At 37.3% G+C, this 21,329-nt stretch overlaps 1 protein-coding gene across 10 annotated transcripts in view; it reads left to right on the forward strand.

Annotated features, from left to right (window-relative positions):
- The window catches only part of DMD (dystrophin), a 1,191,992-nt gene that overhangs the window by 263,387 nt on the left and 907,276 nt on the right, over positions 1-21,329 (forward strand). For 9 of the 10 annotated variants that reach the window (XM_049835325.1, XM_049835324.1, XM_049835302.1 and 6 more), the window contains exons 3-4: positions 19,203-19,295; positions 20,293-20,370. In XM_049835325.1, the coding sequence (XP_049691282.1) occupies positions 19,203-19,295; positions 20,293-20,370 (171 nt within the window). The remainder of the gene's footprint in view (positions 1-19,202; positions 19,296-20,292; positions 20,371-21,329) is intronic. The other variant, XM_049835305.1, reaches the window with a different exon arrangement.

A 21,329-nucleotide genomic window follows, 5' to 3' on the forward strand; every position in this document is an offset into this window, starting at 1 on the left:
TCTTGTTACACAGTTTCATATTTAGTAAGATAAGCTTATGATTTTATTTTTTTAAAGAAAGGACTATGTTCTTAAATCACATACATTTAGAAATTTTGGCTCCATTAGGCAAAATAACTGTAGAACATTAAAATGAGGTAGTGTGGTATGTTATTGGAGATTTAGCACTGAATCTTTATTTTCAATTGGTTGCCTATTTGAAAACTACTGATGTTTAAAAACCTCAAAATAAATAAATTTTTTTCAACTTCTTTTGCTTGGACGAGCTGTTGATAAATTAGAAAAAAATGTGATAATGTTAGAAGTTCTGACAGGGTAGATGTTTGTCAAAGTGAATGCAATATTCAAGATGGATTTTGCTGGGGCCCTGGACTACCCGTATTAAAAAATCTACATATTGTCCCTAAATGTGAAGTCCTAGAGGGCTGTTTGAAGAACATGGAAGTAAGGTATGTCATGCCAAAACCAGGTTAGGCCCCGTGCTACGGACAGCTGCAGGTTTAGTTTACCAATATAGAAAAGTCCTTTACAAATATAGAAAAGCCCTATGGTAAAAACAAAGGTCATTGAGCTGAGTATTCTGTCTCCAGCGGTGTCCAAAAGCTGAAGATTAAGGAAAATCTATCAGTAGAACAAACATATCATGATTTGTTTTTTCCTGTAACCTTACCTTCTCCAACCGTTCAAACTCAAGGACTTTCTGATCCACCAATGGCTTTTGGGGCTTAATAACCTTTAGTGAATTTCTCTTCTGTGAACTTGCTTAGTAACTCCTTAAATTCAGGTCAGCTTTAGCATCTGCAGCCTTCTGTTGGCAACGGGCTCCACAGCTTTGCTAACTACTGGGTGAAGAAACGCGTCCTTCTGCTTGTGCTAGCTTCATCCCAGACCTCCCCAGCTTCTTTTAGTGGATGATGCAACGGGCAGTTAAACACTGTTCACTCATGACGTCACTTATGACCGCACAGGTCTTTAAAAATACTGCAGCCAAACTACTTACCGTTTCTCTTGTAGGAGAAAACCAGCTCCTTGTTCTGCTGGTTCAGTCTTTGTATCTCACGTTAATGTCCATAAGCTGGCAGAGTGGTATGTGCATCTGTCCCTGCCAGCTGCATTTCTTTGGGGGGGGATTCTGCCATCATTAGAGGTAATGTGGTGCAAAGTGTCACCTACCCACAAAAGAATGATTTGATTTATGACAAAATAGAAATCTGTTTTAATTATTCATGAATTTAATTTACTGGTTTGTTGCTTGGAGGCAGACTAGTGCTATACATGTAGGAAGAAGAATACTAAAAAATGTTTTAAAACTAGTTCTGGTACTAAATAGGCTTTGTATTTTGAGTTTGTTGGAATAGTTCTTACATAGAATGTGAAACCAGAGGGTCTCATGTACATCTCTAAGTTTAGAATTGTCTTAGGAGTTCTCAGGCATGTTTATTCCCCCTTCTCGGCCCCACTTTATTGATTACCTATATGAGAGCAGCCCTAGAATAATTGTTTTCTTTTGCTAACTTACTTGAGTATGGCCATATCAGTTGTTTATCCACGAAAAATTGTGAAGGTTATTTGTAGACTGACATTTAGCATGTAGGAGGACTTTTGGGTTACTTCTGTCATCATTAATCTTAAATATTCCAGCCCCAAGATCCGGGCTTGTAACAATTATTCAGGTGAAACTGGAACTTTAATACAATTGTGATTTAAAAATTTCTTTGCTGTATAATGGATTAACTGTCTTGCTCTAAGAAATGTGTTCCCACTAAGTAGGAGTTAGGAACCTGATTTATTTTATAGGCAGCATGCAGCACTGACTTAAAATAATTTTGTCAAAAAAGGAGCAAGATCATAGAATCGTGGAATAGTTACAGTTCAAAGAGACCTCTGGAGCTCAATAGAGGGTCAAATTACATCAGGTTGCTTAGTGCCTTATCCACTGGAGTCTTGAATATCTCCAGGAATCCCTGAACAAGACTAAATTCGCATTCCTTAAGACCAGCACTGCAGTTCTTTCATTTGCCCTGTTCACTTTTCTCAGGATCTTATTATGGTCACTTTTGCAGGAGCTGCATCTGACCTTCACATTCCTGACACTCCCTTAGTCCCCAAGACTCTAGTTTAAACACAGTTACTATCTTAGCCTATGGCGTGAGCTTTACATGCTGTGTTACGGGACAGTAATTCTGTTCTTTTACGATGCTGCTATCCACTTTCCACTTTCAGTGAAATGAGTCTTAGCATGCTTTCTGTCTGGATGTGAAACCACATGGACATTAAAGAGGTCTTGAGATGATACTTAGCAGTGTAGAGAAAGATACTCTAAGAGTTTGGAGCACTATATACTCTCATAGCCATCCAGGTAGAAGTATGCCCACGATTATTTTTTAGCTGAGGCAGCACATATGGACCATTCAATCTTGAAAACTGTGAGCTTTGATCATAAACGTTATCATCCTTTTAAGAAGGACCTAATTAACATAAGGTAGATTATTGCAAAAAGCTTGGTTCCTATGCATTTAAATGTACGTGTTTTACATGATTTGCAGTCAACTCAAAATCAGTTACTTTCTACTGGAGCTCTCAAGACACACAGTTTTTCTAAAATGTCAGTGAACCAAGAAACGTAGGATAGAGAGCAGCTGTTTGAATGAATAGCAAGCTATTAGTCAAAACACCTCTTAAATTTTAAAATGCATACTTGATTACTGATATCTTTTCAGTTTATTGAACGTTCATTTAAGCTAATTAAAAGCACATAAGCACTATTTTAAAACAGGAAACAGTCATGTTTCTGCTGAAACATTCTTCATACAATCTCATATTTCTCTTAATTATTGCATTTAAGATAATTTTTATGCATTCTAGAAATTAATTCTGATTTGTTGTTACACAAATTTATATTGTTTTGAGTAGAACTGAAAAATACAGAACATGAAGTCTATTTTAAATATTTCTATTCAGGTTTTCACAAAATTTATTTAGAACCGCAGCACATAAAATTTAAGTGAAGTGAGGATGTTTGAGATTCAGTGAGCTTTGTCTCCATTTCCCCAATTGTCAGTTTGGTAGGATAACAAAAGCATATATGTGGGATTTCAAACTATTTTAAGACTGTGTAGCCTGCTGAAAGTTTCATCTTGGACTCCCGTAGCAGAACTCCCTCTAGGATGAGACTTGCTTTCAGGTTGTTCCAGTGGAGAATCAGAGAATGGTTTGGGTTGGAAGGGACCTTGAAAAGTCATCTAGTCCAACCCCCCTGCAATGAGCAGGGACATCTTCAACTAGACCAGGTTGCTCACAGCCCCATCCAACCTGACCTTGAACACTTCCAATGATGGGGCAGCCACAACCTCTCTCAGCAACCTGTGCCAGTGTTTCACCACCCTCATCGAAAAAAAAATTCTTCCTTATACCTAGTCTAAATCTGCCCTCTTTTAGTTTAAAACCATTACCCCTTGTCCTATCGCTACAGGCTCCATTAAAATGTCTGTCCCCACACAAAAGAGCTTTAAAGTGGAAGCACCACAATGCTCAACAAAGTTATTAAAACTGATGTAAATACTTTGGAATCTGCACAAAATTTGTTTGCATTCTGGGAAAAATGAAAATCTGAAGGTGACATTTGTTCCCAGATCACAATGTCTATCGTTCTTTGGGGCTTAAATCATTTAGTAGGAGTAAAATAGCTAAATTTTGTATAACTTGCATGAAAAGTTACCTAGCTTTGAGGATAACAGCAAATTTGGGAAGCTGTAATGAATTCCAGTGAAACAGTTGTTTACTTTGTAAGTATCTCTGAATAAAGGCTCATTATAGTCCTCATTGATTTAACACTGTATGACACTAAACAAAACCGGCATTACTCATACATTTTTTACATTTTTTTGGTTTAAATTCCAGCATTCAAAGAATAATTAATGTCAGGCAGTTGCCCGAGCAAGCCTACACTCTACAGTAAATAACACTTTCTAATTAGTGCTGATGTGGATTGGAGACTGAATATCTGATTAACATGCATAGCAGCAGTTGAGGTTAAACTTCATGAACTGTATAAACCCATGCGTTGTGTAACCTGCTTTCTCTCAATATTACATACATCATGTCTATACACGGTCCATATATTGTGCTGACATTTGCATATCTACTTCCCGAAGGCCCAGTAATTCTGCAAAAAGTGTGCTGAGTCAGACATAATGTCCCCTTTTGCATTAATCCTAGCCGAAATGCTATGCGGCCCTGCAGGCTGTTCAGGTCCAGCCATTGGAAACCTCACTGTTACGGGAGAAGCCGCTGCCCGAGCATTCACACAGCAATCACGGAGTTGCACAGGCACCACCCCAGACTTTAATTGCTCGGACCGGAGACCCTTCGCAGCGGGCGACTCCAGGGAGCTGACGGGTGCCCCTTCCCACTCCTCACACACACTCACCCTCGGGCGCTGCTTCTTCCCTCCGGCTCGACCCTAGGGTTCCCCCGAAGCAGAATCTCTAATGAAGGCCTTCAAAACAAAAAGCATTATTTATTCTGTCTATGGTGCACAAATTTCGACAGCTCGAACTGGGTGCCTCCGGGGAGGAACCCCAACACGAAAATCCCTGGGCAGTTATACCCGTACAATATAAGTTCCTGCCCCTCACACCATAGTCTGGTCCAACAGTAATATTCGGGTCTGGGGTCGTCTTCTCTCTCCTCGGGTCCTTTTTCTGGGCTCTAGGTGGGTTCTTTTCTCTTTCCTGTTTTTTAGGCCAGTGGTTACTATGTTCCTTTTCCTTGTTCAAACTGGCTCTGGGGCTTTCCGAATCTTCTTATTCCTCCAGTCAGAGAATAAATAGGTCAACGTTAAGCAAAAGCATTAAGCAAGCTATGAGCTCTGCTTTATCATGAAGGACTACTTTTAAGCAGCTAAACAGAGTCCTTAAAGCCCTCCAAAACTTATCAAAGGCCTCTATAATTTATCTACATTCCTGTGCTATTATAGCCTCACAATCTTCTCCCACTATTGCCAGCTGCTGTTTACGTCTCGTTTGGGTGTGCTCCTCGCGCTCATGTACCTCAGCTTTGCTGCCTTCCACAACACTCACCCAGGCAAGCCGAAGAAGGTTGCCTGTGCTACAGAGGTGCCTCTCCGTGTACCCAGGGCAGTTATGGTTTGGAAACTTCCACGACTCAAAACGTTGGTATCAACGCTGGGGATACTGGTTGTGTAGCCAGATTGCAGTGGCAGGGTAGTGCCATCTGCAGTAGGTGATGTTGCCCAGAAGTCTTCTAAAAAAGATGCAACTTCATGTCAAAGCACAGACTCCTTTTCTTTCACTAAATTGCTAGACTGAGCTGTTGAAAGGAAAAATAGAATCGTCTGACCCATGTCTTTTCTCTTACACTCCCTTGATTTATGCATTCAGGGATATCTTTGGGAATACTCTTCTCAGTTTCAGAAATCGATGCTGATTTTGGAAGATGGTAAGATCTGCAGTGCATATGTGGAACTCCAATAGACTGTCTTCTTCCACTTTTGCCTTCTGGACTTTCTTCAGCTGTTAGTGGTTATTCCTGTTCATTGGAAAATCCATTACACTAACGCATTGCAATTGTTGTTGGATTTGTGGACCCTGTAAGAGGAGTATTCTGGGGGACTAAGACACCGGGCAAATTTCAAAATCTCAGAAAGCATTTATTTGTTCTCAATTACTAGTCAATCAGTAGGTTAATAACTAAAAATCAAGTCACTGATCAGCTGTGTTGGTCAAGCCTTGGGTATGTGATACTATGAATTTCATGCCGCATTTTTAGCCCTGATGGCCACAGATGTTAGTCTCCGAGACTGAGCTGGCTGGGCTCAACAGCACTTCAAGTCAGGAAGCCCAAACCGTCTTCCCCAAGCTCCATTGCATATCTCTGGTGTTTATGTAAGGCTTTCCATGGTCCAAAGGATTATTTTCTCTTTTCATATGTGAGAACCAATCTGTTCTAGCTTGTTCACTTGGCTGTTACCTCTTGGATGCTGGTTTATTCCACTGTGTTCAGGCTGCTGTTATGTATTTGTAGACTGGTTGTTGGTCATCTGTTTCCTTTGCATAGTTTCGGGCTGGGTGCTACAATCTTCACTGTAGTATTTTTATAAGCATGCCAAGTGGACAACTGAGATTAGAATTAAACCCTACATTGTCAGTATGAAATACGTATTTTTTTAAAGTAGTTAAATGATGGGCACAGTATGTGGTATAATCCAACAAAAAAAATGCACAGATTTCTGAAGCCATTCATAAGATATTACTTAACACAAAACATGCAACTAAAATGCAAACCAAAGTCTCGTATGATTTCTTTCTTATTCACTGTACTACAGTCATTTTTTAATGATTGGTTTTAAAGAGACATTCAGCTCATATTGTTATTTTCATTAATTATAAACAAGGATCCAGATTCACAAATGCAAGTTGGTACATAAATTCCTTTGGAATCTGGGTCATTTATTGCCAGACGTTACAAAAGCAGCATATGCCAATCATTTTCACTAAGTTACCATCATTAGTTGTGGTGATCTGAGTTACATATGCATGTTACTTACTGGTAGCCAAAACACAACAATTTATTATGTTAAACATAACAAATATGTTACATGTTTATGCAGACAATAATGTGCAGAAGTGCAATATTGATAGAAATATCAATTCAGCCAAATGTCTTCTAATATTGTGAGCAGTTACCATTTCATTTATTTGCCATTTGAAGAATTGTGTGTGGTTTGATGAGCTGTGGGCAGTGAGAAGGAAAACATTCTTTTTGATGCCAGAACACTTTGTAGTATATATGTTACCTGTATAAATTACATTATTTACATTAGGGGCACTCCGAGGGGGGGGGGGGGGCGGGAATATAAACAGAAGAAACAAATAAAACTTCTTTTTTCTTTTTTTTTTTCCTTCTTCCCCACCTTTTGAGCATATGGGGTCACAGTATCGGTACCAATATGGGGGAATAAAAATGGAGGCTTTAAAGAGTGCTAGAGTCATGGGCATATATCATCAGGTAATGTAAAACCCAACTAAAACATGCTTCTGGCCATTCATAAAATCTGAAAATCGACCTCGTCACTGATGTAGAGTAAAAAGTAGACTGGTTGTGAAATGAAGTAGACTGGTCTGTCCTGCAGTAAGGGAATGGCAGTCACAGGGAGCAGGGCTACCGCAGCCTCCAGTAACGGTGCTGCCACACTCACGGCTCGTCCTGTGCAGCCTGTTGTTGGCAGGCTAGCAGGCTGACAAATTTCTTTTGAATTTGTCAAAAGAAAGAGAATTTGTCTTTGAATGTCCTCATTTCCTGCTGTTTCACTGTGTCTTATATGTTCTGCTGTTCCCTTTTAAATATTGTCCTTTTGCTGCTTTTTCTTTCTAGGATTTTCTTCTGAATGTCTTGAAATTTTACATATAGACGATGGCCTCTAAAGCAGACTACTAATTTTTAGTGGTGGTTCATGTGGAAGTTGTGCTTTTAAGCAACAGTTGGGTTTTCTGGGTTTTTTTCCAAAATAAAAATTAATTGCTCACATTTAGATAATGGGCTGTATATCTTGTGTAGAGTTTTTAAGCCAAACAATGGACTATATTGGAAAACTGTACCCTTTTAGTTAGCTACGTAGTTTCTGTAAGCTCTATAGAGATTTTTAGTCTCTAAAATTATGCCTGACTTCTCCAGATGGGAAAAAAGTGGAAGAACCCATTTTAAACTCCTACCTGAGCTCAAGCAGAGCGGGTATACTTGCTCTTTTAAGCATGTCATTTAAATTAATATCCCACTTACTGCAAACAGCCTTGTTGGGAATAAGTACAGTGGGTATAGGCGAACTCTCAGAATAGTTCTTGGTTGCAATACATATGCAGTAAATCCTCCTGCTCAGCTGGGCTTCGACACAGGACAGCAAGAACAAGCATAGTCCCTCTGGCACTGAAGTTGATGGAGTAACCTCCATTCTGACTAAATAAATACTGGCCTTTCCTTTTCACCAAGTGAAAATGATCACCAGCCAGCTCAGATGTGGTTGTGGGGATTTTACCATTGCTACAGCTTTAAATGTCAATGTTGAAAGCAAATATATTCTTGATTTAACTGTTGCATGTAGCAAGATGACAGGGAGTGACTATGTGCATGTGCCAGAAAATGCAGTGAGTTTGACTAAATGTTTGTGAGCCTTTAGAAAGGAGGATGAGTCACTCTCTTGTATGTCAGTACTAAAGGTTCAGCTGAGTCAATGAAAATATGTTTGAAAAAATATGTTTGAAAGCAGAGCTACCTCAAATGCGCTACGAGTTTGTTTTTGATTTGGCTACCAAAATGTATTTGTTCGTGAGGATGACTTCTCACTGGCAAAGACTGAGTACATCATTTCACTACTTATTTCTTTTCTGTAGGATACCCGTCTTCCCTTTCAGCGTTCCTTTGGTTTGTTTTTTTTTTGTTAAAATAGGGCTCAGGTGTTTCCTAATCAAGAAATGTTAATGAAAGCCAAAAAAATATGAGTTAGTGGGAGTAGAAGCGTGACAAGAAATGCCAGAACTTTTGCCTTTCACTCTTCCTTCACAGACAAAGTCAAATCAAGCAAACTGGATGACTTGCTACAATGACTTAGGTCTACCCAGTTGTCCAAGTTAGGGTACTTTCTCTGAGACACGTCAAATTGTTGTGTTGATCCTGATAACTGTAGACATTTTCCTTACATCAGAAAGGTGTCTGAAGCAGTAAGAACTGCAAGTTTAAGCTGCAGAAGTAGGAACATTAGCTTTAATGGTCAGAATTCCCCATGTCAATGCTGACAAAGCCAGTTCTCGGGTAATTCAGCTGGCAGTTCACTGATGCTTTGTGGCTCTAAGGGGAGACCTAACTTCACTGTGGACTGAGAAGATCCAACCTCCTCGGTGGCTTATCACAAACTAGCCCATTTTTCAGTGCTTTTGGAAAGCTGACTTCCCAAGGGAAGTCAAAATCTTTTGCAGTGTGCAGTGCCACCACTTTGCAAACCAAGAAATGGTGCTGCCTCGTATGTGAGCCGTTGTGCAGAGTCAAACTGAGTTTCGTTCTAAAGCTTTTGTCCAAATTATGTATCTCATTTGCTTCTTTCACATCTTGCTCACTGAAGAACTGATCTAGATTAAGTCTCTTATTTATATGGGATTCGTAATACAAGTAATAGCAATGCTTCATAATTAGGGAGTTTGTTCTTTTTGTTTTCTTATTGATAAAAATTACTGTGGTTTCGTCTTGTTTAAGTACAGTTGCATCTCTTTAGAAGCTTGACTATTTGTCTGTTACAATTAACGACAGTAGTGGAGGTTTGTCTGTTTTATTTATTCTCAAAGATGAGACTACGTACCTGAAGGGCTTCCAAAGTAAAATGTTTGAAATTTGGCTTATCATTTATACACCTCAGATTTTCTTTGCAGCCAGGATTTAAGCTCTAAACTGATGAAAAATGTGTTGCTAAAGCCTGTCCCTCAATAAAGAGAGAATCCAAACTCACTTAGAAAGGACATCTTCGTACGTGAGGAAAGGCAGTACCCGCAGTATTCTGTACCTCATTGTGTAAATATTAAACTGTTCTCTAAGATTCAGAATGTCAGTAAGCCAGAAGACAAAAATTTCAGAATCTTTCTCTGCTGTCCAAGATTTTGCACTAATGCTTGTGATTTTAATCAAGACTGAAAATATTCCCCTTTTTCTGTTTTCTAATAACCACATATGGAAAAATAAATTACTTGAATAACAAATGTTCATGGAAACAGTCTGCTGTGGAACTGATGCTCCCTTAAATGAGAATTTTAGCCAAATGTGTTGCATTTGGCATCTCCTACATACAGTTTGTGCTTCTCCACTGGAAAGTGGGCTGGCTCTTCCTTTCAAAAACCCTGCTTTTTCATCTTTGCAGCTCAAACTGTTTAAAAATGCTGTTATAAAACTCTACCCACTATAAACTCAAAAATGCCTACACACTGTAAATTAAAAAACCACAAGTATTCTGGAACATGTAAATATAATTAACATTTCATTTTTTATTGAAAGTTACATCTGAGATAACACTATAAAAAAAATCAGTTAGTTTATGGTATTTTTCTCCCTTATATGTTTCTTTGTGGAAGTGAGAAGCATAATTATATGCACACTTGCAAAAAAAGAAGCTCATTGCAGTCTGTTACTAGATTGCATGAAGCTAGCTGCCCTGTCAAAAGAAGCGCCCCTGTCCTTGACTCTGAATTCATGATTCATTCTTCAAACCTTGGAGGAACTTGCTGAGTGTATGTCCATACCCACTTCCAGACGGTTTCTTTTGATCCCGTTGCCTGTCCTCCAGTCCTTAATGACCTTGCACAGCAATATACTGCAAAATAGGAAATGGTTCAGTGACATTAGCTGGCTAGATTAAACTGGTGAAAAAAAAGATAGCTGCCAGATTTATTTTGTGTATCCCTGTAAGCTTCGTATTGTTTAAAAGAAAAGCAGTAGATGCCAACATTATACATCCACTGCTTACAGAATAGAAACTTTGTGTAATAATTACTGGGCAAATTAGCATAGATGTATTTAGTGAGCATCAGCTTAATATTTTTTGAAATCTGGTTAGTTTTTGTCTAAGCTTTGACAGGTTTCTCACCGCCCCCCTACCCCCTTTTTTTTTTTTTTTACACTTAGAAGTGTTTTTTAATGCACAAGTTAAGCTGTTGAATGGTTATGTTACTAAGTTGAATTCCTGCTCAGGTTGGTAGTAGAACTGAAAATCTCTCACAGAACACTTCAAAATCCTAAGTAACAGGGGTATGAATTATCTGGGTGGTCAGTGTAGCTTTCATTGTTCAAGTGAAGAGGGGAATAATCCTTAAATCTTTGTTCCCATCATCTGTGAGCCACTTTGGTAATTTTTTGACCTGATCTGTATCTCAGATAAAGCTGTGCTGAAATTGAAATAGAGGTAACCTTTCATTAAAAAATATTTTTCCATTGATCCTGTCACAGAGGCAATAACCTCTCTTGTTTCAGATTTTAAAGGGGACATACATACTTAATGTGTGAAATACATGCACCATATATGAAATAATAAGGTTTTGTTTATTTCTTTGTTAACAGATGCTATTAATATGTAATATTAATATTATTAATATGTCATATTTAATTAATGATTACATTAAACCCTTCCACATTCAGGTGGGGGTATCTAGAGGTGGCTATACCATCTCTCTCAGCTTAGAACTGGCCCATCAAATTTTGCCTAAGAAATTGTTCATGCTTTGATTTGCATGTTTATGGTCTGCACACAGTGAGCAATATCAATTGTTTATAAAATATTTTCCTCTATGGGAATAGTTAACCTTTTAAAAAAGAATATGAAAATTACTGAAATTATATCTTTTCATTTTAGCAATTGACATTATGGATTATATACCTTTTGAAATATTATATATTGCAGTGCTATTAAAAAACTACTGTTGAAATCATTATATTTCTCCTGCTCTAACTGGAGAGTGTATCAGTAGGTTTTATTTTGTTGTCCCAAACATAACTTCATTTTTTTAATACTATCATGCTATTACAATTAATATCTGCTCTTAATCTAGTTTCATTGTTATGAAAAATATAATACACTGAATCTGGAAAAAAAAATCTGATTAGTGATGTGTTTAATTTCAAAATCTCATTTTCAAGTGGCATTAATAGATAAGACAGAATGTCTGATTTAAGTGAATTCAAGTTGTATTGGATAAACCTCATAAGGAAATTTTATATGAAAATAGGATAGATAATAGCTATTTTGGCTTTGACTTTTAAACTGCCATGTGTCTAATTAATAAATAATGGTTTCCCTTTGCTTTCCGAGCAGAGAAAATAATTCAGCTTCATGAATTTCAGTGATCCCAAGGATGGGGAGCATTTCAATGTATCTTTAGGAAGTTCTGTTATGCATGATGAAACTTCCAATATTTTAATTATCATATAATTAATCTTACAGTAGCATTCAACAAAGGAAAGGTAAATTAGAAGGCTCTACAAAGAAAATATTTTTGCATATTGGGTCTCAGAAGGCCTTATATACTGGCTTCGGAAGAGTATAATAAAGTGTACCGGGAAGATAATAGAGATTATCTGTAGAGCCTATACAATAATTGGACACCATGTTGAGACTGCTCTTCACTTGTTTATTAGCTCTCCTACTTCTTTGACGTCAGAACTTTCTGCACCTCTCTGTCCTTGTGTAAGTGCTAGATGAGGGTAAACCAAAGATGAGGTATGAGTTACTATGACAAACTTACTTGCTTATTCTTTGATTTACATTTAATTTAGAGACACATTTCTGTGAGCTAAGAAAACCAGTGATAGCTATACTAACATAATTCTGTCTGTCAATATGTCTGTATTTCTGTTCTGGGTATGTATGGCCCCTGCAGAGAGATTTTCTGATTTCTTTTAAAGTGGAAATAACAAGGTATTCTTCAGAAACGTAGGGGGGTGTGAGTAGCCTTCTCTGTTATGACACTAGAAAAGTAGAGTGGCTCCTTCTGCTGAGGGGAAAACACCCTTTTACAAGAATTGAGCAGAAGTGCCAGGAGGGTCTAATGTCATTACCTGAACAGCAGGGTCTTGACATGAAACCGGCTTCTACTCTGGGAGTATGTATCTTGTGCCTCCAACAGGAGCCGCCTTCAGACAACTGCTAAGACCTGTCCTAGATCCCTCTTAAAGGGTAAAGTTGGGTGTTCTGGGCCTGCCACAGGCATTGTGATAGCTACCATGTTAAAATGCACGGTAATAGTTGGTTCGTGGCCTGTGAGAAGAGCGTGGCATCTTCAGAGAAGGGTTTTACACCTTCCTCTCAGTTGGTCAGTAGTAGTAATTTTTAAATACCGGCATCCATCGGTTACTCCTCTGTGTAATTCCTTGAGAGCTGAAGTTAGACTGCAAAAAAAGGTGTCTACCACAAGGGCTGGAGCTCTGACAGGAGAGAGGACAACTGCTTGTGCGGTGTTTGACTTCCAGCTGGCCGGCGTAGAGTTTCACCTGCAGCAGGATGGATGCTCCGTGTTCTAGCAGGAGAAGAGGATGAAAGGAGAAAGGATGGCTTGTGTGGCTCAAGTTATTGCTCAGTGCTCCCCATGAGTCAGTAAAACTATGGCCCAGTTAAACTGTGTCTGGTACATCTTTCTTCCCTCATGACTGGGACAATATCTTTTGCTGCTGTAATAGTAATCCAGCATCAATGAAAGAAAATGTCAGTCACTTTCATCCAACTTCCCAGTGGAACTGAATAAACCGTAAACGAGGATGTTGGGGAGAGAAATTCAACCTTTAATATATTTAGCAGAGCAAGAGCAAGTATTAATAATCCCTCTTTTATTAAAACTGACTTAAAAGATCTGTTGAGATTAGCTCAATGACTGTTCTTTATTGTTTCACAGAGTGAGGCGTCAAATATTTTGACTGCAAGAAAAGGCTGATTCTTTAGTCTTACTAAGAGTAACATCTGTAAGCCAACCAAGTTCTTATTTCTTCCCTACTGATGTCTGTTCAGCAAAATTTACAGATTTACAAACCGAACTTGAGACAATTACTTCAAAAAGTTATGTGAAGACTTATGGCTTATGTCCTTCTGCCTTTCTGGATTGTATCTTGTCTTTTCAATTTTTTTAGTAATCAGTCAGTAGCCTGAGGTCCCGGCCAAACTGCAGGGCACCTCTGGCTCTTTGTTCCACAGCCCAGCGTGCTGGGGGCACAGCTGGACCGCACTACAGCTCCCTTCCAGGCTCTGTGCCCTCCTGGAGGGACAGGTCTAGCCCCCAGCTAAGGTCTCAGTCATTTACCTGTTGCAGGAGCCTGAAGGACTTCTGTGTCCACTAGTTTTATTGTAAGCTGATTTTTCCTATTTACGCCTAATATAACCTTAAATCTTCTGTCTAGTGCCATGCCTAACCTTGAATTCTCTGTCTTTACAGTGCCTTTTTCTTCTTTTAATTTATTCTGTCTCTCTCCATCTGTTGATAGTTTCGGTTGCTAGATTTCCCAGATGAACTGATAATAATAAGCCAATAAAACTGTAAAATGCATGAGAAATAGCATCCAACTTGTCTTACTGTAATAATCTTCTTACAGTCTAGTCTGCCCTCAAATGAAAAGTGTAATCTAAATACATACTTGCCTGCAAAGGAAAATGAAAAGTCTGAGATCTCTTCCTCAGCCAAGTTTTTACCCTTTGTAATTTTTCTGAAAAACTGGGGAAAAGTATCTATCATATAGAATTATTTATAAAACAGAAAAAATAAATGCATGTTAAAGAACCTCAAATAGTAGCTGTGTTACAGTCTTCTGTTATCATGTATTTTGCTGGACTTGTTATTATGGACTCATTGCTTGAAATTTTGAGTGTTTATGAATCTCACGAAATAGAAATACATTTCTCGCCTTTGTGCTTGTGGGAGAAAAATTAAGTTATAACTTGTTCTTAATCTTCTGCCCCTCTTTTCATTTCCTCTCCCTTCCCAACTCCTTCCCCTTCATATTTCCTTTCCCTTCACTCTGTTTTCCCTTAGTATAGGGTTTGCTTGTGCTAATTTATTCTAAAACATAATGTCTGCTGACAGTTTTATGCTAATCAGAATTTTTTGGAGGTTTGACTCATAATTATTGAGCACTGGGCAATAGGACGGTCAACGTTCGTGAATGGATGTCTTTGTACCTTCTCTGGACAAGATATTTTTCAACTATTTGGTGTTCTTGCCCATATCACTTTCACAATGACTAGCTTGCATGTAGCTCTGAACAGAGAGCTTTTCATGGAATACCGGGTTTTCATGTAACACTTCCCACAATATTAACTTCTTCCATAATGTATCTGAAGAATGAGCTGATAAAATAGTTTACTTGTTTGATAAAATTTATTTGTTAAATTTACATAGAGAGAATAAGGTCTAATATAGAGTGTTTGAAAAGAACAACACAGGAGTGACAATGAAAGTACACAGTAGTGAGATGAATAGGATGAAGCTTGACGTTCTAAGATTTCTAAATATATTCACACAAAAAGTTTGCTACTACATTTATCTATCAACACTTACTTTCAGTCTGTTTCCTAAATTTCTCCTTTCTTTTCCATCTGCTTTTGTCTTTCTAGGTAGCATTCTTTGGCTTAAAATTGGTTCAGTTGCTCTCTGAGCTTGGAAAATAACAATAATACACTTTAGATATTATTTCAGTCTAATACTGAGAGCATTCTAGAAGATCTACATGCATGTACATATATATGTACATGCAATTGAGTTAGTGCATGGAATACTCTAAGTATGCTTTACTCCCTTGTAACACCTTGGGTAAGACTCTTCTGCAAGTTCCCATGTTTTCCTGAGATGTTAATTGTACATTACCCTGTAATTCTAAGACTAAGGCTTGTGTAGTTAACCATGGTAGCGTAGGAGGTTTTTTCCATACAAATGTATTTTGTGAATTATTTTCCTCAGTCCTTATTTAAGCTGGAGGGTTAATTTCATCCATGGTAAAACAGGAATCTTGTCTTCCCTTCTGTATCACATTTTTTTGCAATGATTTTCTTTTAAAATAAATCCTTTGGATTTCCTTCAGGTCTTACGTTATGTAAAGATCAGCAGTTGCAGCCAACAGCCATATCAGCTAGACCAAGAAAATTGCCTTGTGTTTTGACCTTTATTTAACACAAAGGCAGTAGGTTAAAATAATACTGCCGTATACTTAAATCCCTAGAGTCTTTCTAGTCATGAAGATTCTAACAAATTTCTGTCTTAGATTTTTCTTTTGTTGGTCCTACTTCTAGAAAGTAATTTCTGTTTCTTTCTTTTTTTTTTTTTTCTTTTTCCAATTTCAGTTTTACGGTTATTCCCTCTTTATTCTGTGTATTTTTTCCTCATTGGCCTTTTCAACCCTGCCTCCAATCCCCCAAATCCCTCCATTAATTGTTGCTCTCCCTGAAATAAGCAAGTAAGGAAGAAAGAGATGATAATTACTTTGCTGATCTACTTGACTAATATTATAAATAGCTTATATATTGAATAAGATCATACAATTTTCTCTAGTTTCATATTGCTGCCAGTCAAACTACCAGTTGGGAAATTAGTACCATACTGATGAAAAGTTGCATTGTGCTTCACGTTCAGCATCTGCAGTCCTTCCTCTGTCCTGTACTCGCTCTCATTTCCCCCATCTCTTCCATCATTTTGGGTTTTACAAAGAAAAACTGTCAGCCAACAATCCAGCATGCGGCTGCTTTGGGCATTTTTTTAAATTAGGTTTTGGGTAAGTTTGTGATATAGGGAGAGTAACAAATCAATATGCATACAAAGGGCACAGGAGATTCTTCTGAACATTTTCAATCCTCTGTAGGTAAAGGGAGGTGGCTGTAGGTCACAACTTAAAAAAAGTTTTAAACAAGGTTATTTTCAACAAGAATTTATAATAAAGGACTAGGCATTTGTTTTGGCAAGCCATTGACTAGTCACACTTGTTTTTTCATTGTTTTCAAAGCTTCATACAACTTAAGAGACACTTTTCAATGACACAGTGGATTTATTTGATGCATCTTTGAGCCCTTTGTTTCTGAAGACTTACTGCAAAGTCGATCCAGTGAAGACATTCAATCTATTTGAGAAAGAAGACTTAATTACCCTGTTGCCAGAAAAATAGCAACCTTCTTCAGGCTAAGGATGATCTGTGTGGCAGTAGTATAGGGTTTCTTAAGGTATTTTTATTTGCTGATTAATGGAAGGTATACTTCCGAGACCCTAAAAAATCAATGGTATATTTTGTTATAAGGTTTACTTGTAATACATTTGTAATTAATATGTTCTGCTGGGGATGCTACCATGCTGTGTCTTTATTTTCTTTCTGAAAAGTTTACCACACCACACCACCCCCCCCATATTATTCTGTCAAGCAGAATTTTTGGCTGTCCTAGATGGATTTCAACCTAAACTTTATGAATAGCTTAAATCCTGCAAAAACGGAGAAAGTCAGACACACAGGCAGTTATGAAGGCTAGTTCTATTTTTCCCTTATGATACAAAGCAATATAATTATATTCTATTATCAAAATGTCATTGTGCTCATATTCCCAGAGTGATTCAGTAACTTTATGGGAACAACTCTTTCATAGTGTTACAGAAGGGCCTATTGATCACTTCAACTTTCTAAAGAATGTTAAAATGTTCCCTTAGAAGTGCATAGGTCTTGTGCTTCCCCTCTGCAAAAATGACTTTTGTTCTGCAAGATTAGGAAACAAATTAAAGTCTCTCTGGTTTAGTCATATGTTTTAATTTTAAATTGTCCTGTATGGAGTAAATAATAGACAACTTCAGGAATACCATGCGTGACTTGACTTGTATAACGGCACATGATGATTCATACAACAATTTAAAACATTTTATCAAAACTATTTCTTATATTAAATGCAAGGCAGGAAATAGAGTTGCTGAGTAGTATTAGTTAAACAGATAATTCAAGAGGTTGAGCAGGGTGACTAAATCATATGGGAATCTGTTCAGTACTGGTGTTCAGATATTTTAGGTAGTCAAGTGGCAGCACATGTCTTAACCAGAAATTAGCTTAGTTGGAATGGGTTGTGCAGGGCGTGAAAACTGGCTAGAAAACAAGGATTCCCACTGCTGTAGAAAAGTTTTGATGTTTCAGATTTGTTTTCTCTGTGAAACGCAAACAAGACCTTACCAAAAAATGAAGGGATTGAAAGGAGCACTTGCCTCAGAATAGCAGTTGAGAGAAAGAAAGAGGGAAGGAGTCATGCCAGAGCAGCCGATAGCACTAAAGTTTGTGCTGTACACATAAATATTTATTGATTGAGGAAAAAATGAGTCTAGCACTGGAAACTGTCCTTAATTCTGCCCTCTGTTTAAGAAAACTTCCAAAGGAATTGATACTTTCTGACAAAATATGTTTTTCATAAAATTCCCAGCTAGCTCTAATGAGTGTTGCAGTGAGTACCAGAACAACACTGCTGACAGGAAAGCAAATGTTTTCTGTGGAATATGGATTCCCAATTCTATATTGCTCTGTGGTAAAAGTGGAAGATATGTGATGTAGGTCAGCATGGTGTCAATTCTAGCAAATTAAAATACAGATGCTTCCTCTCAAATCAGTCAAAGCATCTGTGAAACTTTACACATTAGAAATAATGTGGACATGTGAGTCTACTTGACACTGCACAAAATAATCACTTTTTTATTGTGGTTCTCAATAGCTTTCATACATACAAAAACATGTCAAAATTTATAGGTACATATAGAAGTTGCACAGTGACTAAACTATACACAATTATATTTCTATATTTTTTAAATTTAATGCATTAGTCAAAGCATCAGATCAGAAACGTGGCTTGAATTTTAGAAAGAAATTAATCTTTTACCATTGTCACATGAGGGAAAATCCCAAGTATTTCCTTTCGGGTTTTGCTGATGCTATGTACAAAATTGTGGTTTAGGCACTTACATTAATGAGGCCATGATTCAGTACGATTCCAAGTATGTCCTATGAACATAGATATGTTTCTTAGATCCTCACTAGAATAAGCCTGAAACTTTTCTCTCTCTGTGTAATTCCAAGTTTGTTTCTGCCACGTGAAACTGCCTACTGGGCACTTAAACTTGGTATCTATTTCTGGGTGTTTGGTGGTTTTGTTTGTTGGTTTTTTTTCATCTGGCAAATTATTTTTCCTATTTTTCTCCTGAATTGCACCTTAATTGCCAAGTTCAGTTTGTGTTCTAGCTTCATTAGTATTTAGCTCTGGCTTATTTGTTTGCATTAATGGTATGTGCACAAATTGCAAATTATTGGATCTGCAGCACTTTATCACAGATGATATCAATAGTGTAATTTTAAGAGGGAATAAAGGCTGTACTTTCTGTACCAAAAGAAAAATATTTGAAATAAGGTAGGCACCAATCTCTCTTATGCCATAGAACCCTATTAAAAACAGATGTGAAAGAATCCTATCAGTTTAGTTGTAAGATATTTTCTTGCTTTACTTTGTGTCATACCTTTCATATCTAATATTTAATTAGCAGTGTATTTACACAGGTGGAATATACCACTTTGCAAGACAGTGGCTTTTATAGCTTTCTGGTCTTTTTTAAGCAAACTGACGCTTCCTTTTTTTGGTGTTGGGACTAACTAAAGCCATTGTTTCATTTCAGTTTGGAAGACGTTACGTTGAAGATCTTTTTAATGATTTTCGAGATGGACGGAGACTTCTGGAGCTCCTGGAATGCCTTACAGGCCAAAAACTTGTATGTATATATTAACATGTTAACTATATATTGAAGTCTTGATGTTGTGATAATTTTGGTAGGTGGTGTTCATTAATTTCTGCCATTGATGAGGTCCTGTGGAAACTATTTTTTAGGGGTCTGAATATTTTTGACTTTCATTTGAAATTGAGGAAACATTGTGACTGAGAGCTATATTAGACAGTAACCCTTTGCTAGACATATATTTGAAATGAAAATGTTCTAGTTTGTTGTACGCACTTATTAAGGGAGTGCGGCAGAGAACTAAGACTGAGGCAGGGTTCATTTAGATTTTAGCTGCAATTCAGAAATTATTCATCACTAGGTATTTGTGCCAAAAACAAGGAATAGAATTTAATGTGTAGAATGAGAATGTTTGGCTAATAAATTTCATACATACAGTCCGTATATTGGAGTTGTACATGTCTGAAAAGAGAGAACAACTTTCTCTTATTAACCTGGAAATTCTGAAGTGACACATCACATGTATTTTTTGAATATCCCTCTTGTGTTCCTGCTTGGACTTGGTGAGCTTGGGATTTTTCTCTGAAACTTTCTCACAAGACTGTAGTGAAGCAGGCTGGGAGTTTGAGAATCAAAATTCAGAGATAATATATTTGTAAATAAATATTAAAGGAACCAGTGCTTCTCTGTTTGGTCGTCACAGTAATGTTCCTAAATTGTGCCACGGAGAAGACAACTAATCATAATAAAAAAAAATCTGGAATTACCTGATTTTATGTACATTTCAACGATTCATTCACTGAAAAATGTCAAGATATCAGATTACTTTCCAGCTGTGGATCCACTTTGTTTCACAATTGCCTTTATTTCATATCAGAAAGCTGCATATGAACAATGTATGGTAATATTCTCACTGTTGTTGTCATAAACTTACAAAATAGAAAACTGCAGGTGTAATATAAGATTTGAGTTACATAGAGTGTATTTTAGTTTCTGATTTTGGGCAGTCAAATTTGTTTTATTTTCTTTGTAGGCGAAAGAAAAGGGCTCCACGAGAGTTCATGCTCTGAACAATGTCAACAAAGCACTGCAGGTTTTGCAGAGAAATAATGTAAGTAATCAGCCATACAGGGTCAGAACATCCCATAGATAGCATACTTAATGCTTTCTAAGTGTTGGATCAGACTCTGGCCTGTAGGATACAATTGGTGGAGTCAAGGCAGTTTTATTGATGTGACTTGGATACTTCGTTGTTCAGCACCAGGATGGAATGTATTTCATAGAGTTTAAAATCCTCTGCCAGCAAATGTTTGAGTAATGTATCTATAACGGATGCTATCTGAAGACAGATCAACATGCACAATTTTATGGTAATGCATGGTATTTAAAATACATTTTAAAAGGTTAATTACAAGAAGTCACCCGTAGCTGGTAGAAGGTGCTACCTATCAAAATATCTGCTCACAAGCACTGACAATTATGAAGTCTGAAAAACTCAGGCTTTTCCTACATGAAATCTTTTTGGTAAATTTTCATTGGTGTCTGTTCCTTATGGTTCATAACCTTAAGGAAATGAATCATATCAAAACCACTTTCCATTCTACTTTGTCAAGATTGACTTTTCAAACCAGTATCCTGTGCATCATTTTTGAGTAAATATTCTCATAATGTCTTCCTTATGCAAGCATTCTAATGGGCCCATAACTTTAGCAGACATTTTCAGTGGCCAACTAATTATATCATATCTCCTTCTCAAGAATAAATGCAAATAAACTATAGCATTCGCTTAAACTTAACAGTAAGATGTGATGGAACAGTGATAATGTATTCTGTGCCACATATTATATTGGATTTCTTGATAGCTGCAGTAGGTCACTAAACATGCTTGAGTTCAGCTGCTGAATAAAGTTATCGATTATCTAAGGTAATGCTTATCCATCTGAAGATTTGTGCATAAATGAAAGTGACCTTATAAGACTGGCATAAAGACCTCCAGCTTGATTTTTCTTTTTATAAATGGAATTTCATGTAAATAAATAGAAGAAAAAGTTTCTACTTCTTCAAAATCTG

Source organism: Accipiter gentilis, chromosome 32 (genome assembly GCF_929443795.1).
Source record: "Accipiter gentilis chromosome 32, bAccGen1.1, whole genome shotgun sequence".
Taxonomy (NCBI): Eukaryota; Metazoa; Chordata; class Aves; order Accipitriformes; family Accipitridae; genus Astur; species Astur gentilis.